This window comes from Penaeus chinensis, chromosome 39, assembly GCF_019202785.1.
Source record: "Penaeus chinensis breed Huanghai No. 1 chromosome 39, ASM1920278v2, whole genome shotgun sequence".
Lineage (NCBI taxonomy): Eukaryota > Metazoa > Arthropoda > Malacostraca > Decapoda > Penaeidae > Penaeus > Penaeus chinensis.
This window is the reverse complement of record NC_061857.1, coordinates 2724268-2726767: the sequence shown is the minus strand read 5'-3', so window position 1 is coordinate 2726767 and position 2500 is coordinate 2724268. Positions and strand designations below refer to the sequence as shown.

General features: G+C 37.3%; 1 protein-coding gene across 3 annotated transcripts in view; it reads right to left on the bottom strand.

Moving 5' to 3' along the window:
- The window catches only part of LOC125046748 (inactive rhomboid protein 1-like), a 65246-nt gene that overhangs the window by 13380 nt on the left and 49366 nt on the right, over positions 1-2500 (bottom strand). For all 3 annotated transcript variants that reach the window (XM_047644674.1, XM_047644675.1, XM_047644676.1), the window contains 3 exons: positions 1254-1475; positions 928-1002; positions 176-409 (listed from right to left, as the gene is read on the bottom strand). In XM_047644674.1, the coding sequence (XP_047500630.1) occupies positions 176-409; positions 928-1002; positions 1254-1475 (531 nt within the window). The remainder of the gene's footprint in view (positions 1-175; positions 410-927; positions 1003-1253; positions 1476-2500) is intronic.

Sequence of the window (2500 nt, the reverse complement as noted above, 5' to 3'; positions counted from 1 at the left end):
TCAGTACAAAATATTTCCATCTTATGATAAACAGTACAACAACCTCAAGTTGAAGATGGTAATCATAAGGTTACATTGAACAGCAATGACATGTTTTATAATAATGGACTTTGGAGGAGCCTCATTAGCGGAACTAATGAAAGAACAAAAGGGAACACAAGTCAATGCAACGTACATCTTTTTCTTTCCTGACACTTTCCTTGAAAGTCCTCCTGAATATTTGGCCAGCAATGCCTCTTCCATACTCTCTCCTGTCTGAGTTATCAAAACAGCTGTCCAAAATTCGATTCCATATGCGAGAGCGACCAATATGAGCACTCGATCGTCCGCTAGCATCAACTGAGTCAGAAACTTGAACAGGAGGCCGCTGCCACTCTTGAACACTCGGGTGGTACCTTGCCCCTCCCACCTGAAATATAAATAGTAACAATGTACTGTGTGAAGTTTTGAAAGAAGCTTGTACACAGCAGTCTTATCAACAGCACATCAAATCACTGAGCTACTTCCAGAAGAGAGAAAGTACATGCATACCACCATTTATTTTGTCTTCATGGTATTTTCATTATGAAGCAAGATAAGGAAGCATGTTTGTGAAAAACAAGCTAAATTAAATATTCCAAACTATACATAGATATTTTTCTCCTATCAAAATATCTACAATGCTTCATTCAATATTTCAATAATAAACTGAAGTAATTGTAATTAGGATTACTAGACTTATCAATCTGGCATAAATCATATTAATATTCCCCAGAACAGCTGGGATCTCTGAGAGCACTTTGCTTTTCCATTAAATGTTCTATTTTCAAGCTTTTTACCAAAATCAAGAGCCACAATTTTGAAAAGCAATTAGTATATGAGTGAATCATGTAGGAGGAGATGACTATTATGTTGCTGAGAGTATCGTGAAGAAAACGAAAAACTTACTTCTTTACTACTGTCATAGCTTGTGGCTCCAGTAACTGCTTCTGCACTCCCTGCTACTTTGCTGTCGAAAAACACCTATGGAGGGTAGATGGGAAAAATAGTAGTGATAACCACAACAACAAAGTATTACCAACAAAAACAGCAGTTAAATTCCTTCAGGCAATGATGACAAAAAAAGCTGCATCAAATGTAATTACACTGAAAAACTTTGATGCATGAAATTATCTTTGTTTTTCTTGGTAATTCTATAAAATAAGCAAGAGAAGTCAGAGTTTAATGCATCCAAAGAGAAAGAGAAAGAGAAAGAGAAAGAGAGAGTGAATTACCTCATCTGATAGTGACTCCATAGTATAGTGATCCACGGGGGGAGTGGGTCGCAAGGTGGGTGCTGTGGTGGTGGTGGTGGTTGCGGTTGTGGTTGGGGATACATCCGGCTCGTCGAACACATCGTCTGGAACCGACATGGATGATGGAGCATAACTGCGACTCTTGGACCTTCCACCCGCTGTCCCCGAGATCTGACTCTTCGCTCTTCGTTTCGCTAGTGTCTGTGGAAGGAAAAGAAAATCGAATAATAATAGGTAAAAAGGAAAAATGAGAAATGAAACAAACATAACCAGAACACTTCTACATTCTTTACCTTAATCAAGTGCTGATCTAATGTCAAAAGTAAATCAACTTGAATTATGAGTTACAGATGGAGTCTTACAGTATAAAGAGACAAGCCTGGGCTGGTACGTATAATGACTTTTTGACTTTATGGTAAGCCTCATATTAGCCTGAATCCTAACAAGGAACAATAGTTATTCAATAATTTTATGCAAATAGAATAGAATAATTAATTACTCTGATAAACAACTAATCTACCCTACTTATGAAATACTTTAGTGTATTTAAATGCACAGAAATATATAAGCTACGTGTAACTTTATTTCAAAACATAATTTTATGTAAGATAATTACTGAAGGAATATTAATCATACACTGTACTCTACTTTTTACCTAAAACACCATGACATATTAATTGATTATATAATTTTGATGAACAAAAGGAATAAGGATTACAAAATTGATGATCAGCAACCATCTTGACAGTTATGCTTCAGTCATAAGTCTTAACCCAAGACTGCAGATGGCATGACATACATGCCATGTCCTCTGTAATTAAACCCCTTCGCTCCGAATCACATGACCATCACAACACGGGAAAATCTGGCGTCACCCGGCGAGTTCGCCGGGTGACGCGAACTCGACTTCTTGACATTTTAGCTGAAGGCCAGGGTGGCGGGAGAAACTCGCCATGTGTGCACAAACCTCTTGGGAGGTTGATTAGACTCCTTTGGCGATTTTACATTATTCTGATCGATACACAAGTAATGCCCATGCGCCATGACTGGAAGAGCACCGGCTCCAAGGAGAATGCCATTTCCATGTCCAGCATCGTACTCCTGGTGCCAGTGATCAGTGACACAGGTTGTATGACAGAAAATTGAATATTAAATTTTTTTTTTAAATCAATAAATAAAAAAAAAAATAAATAAAATAAAGTAAAATGCAAAATAAATAAATAAAA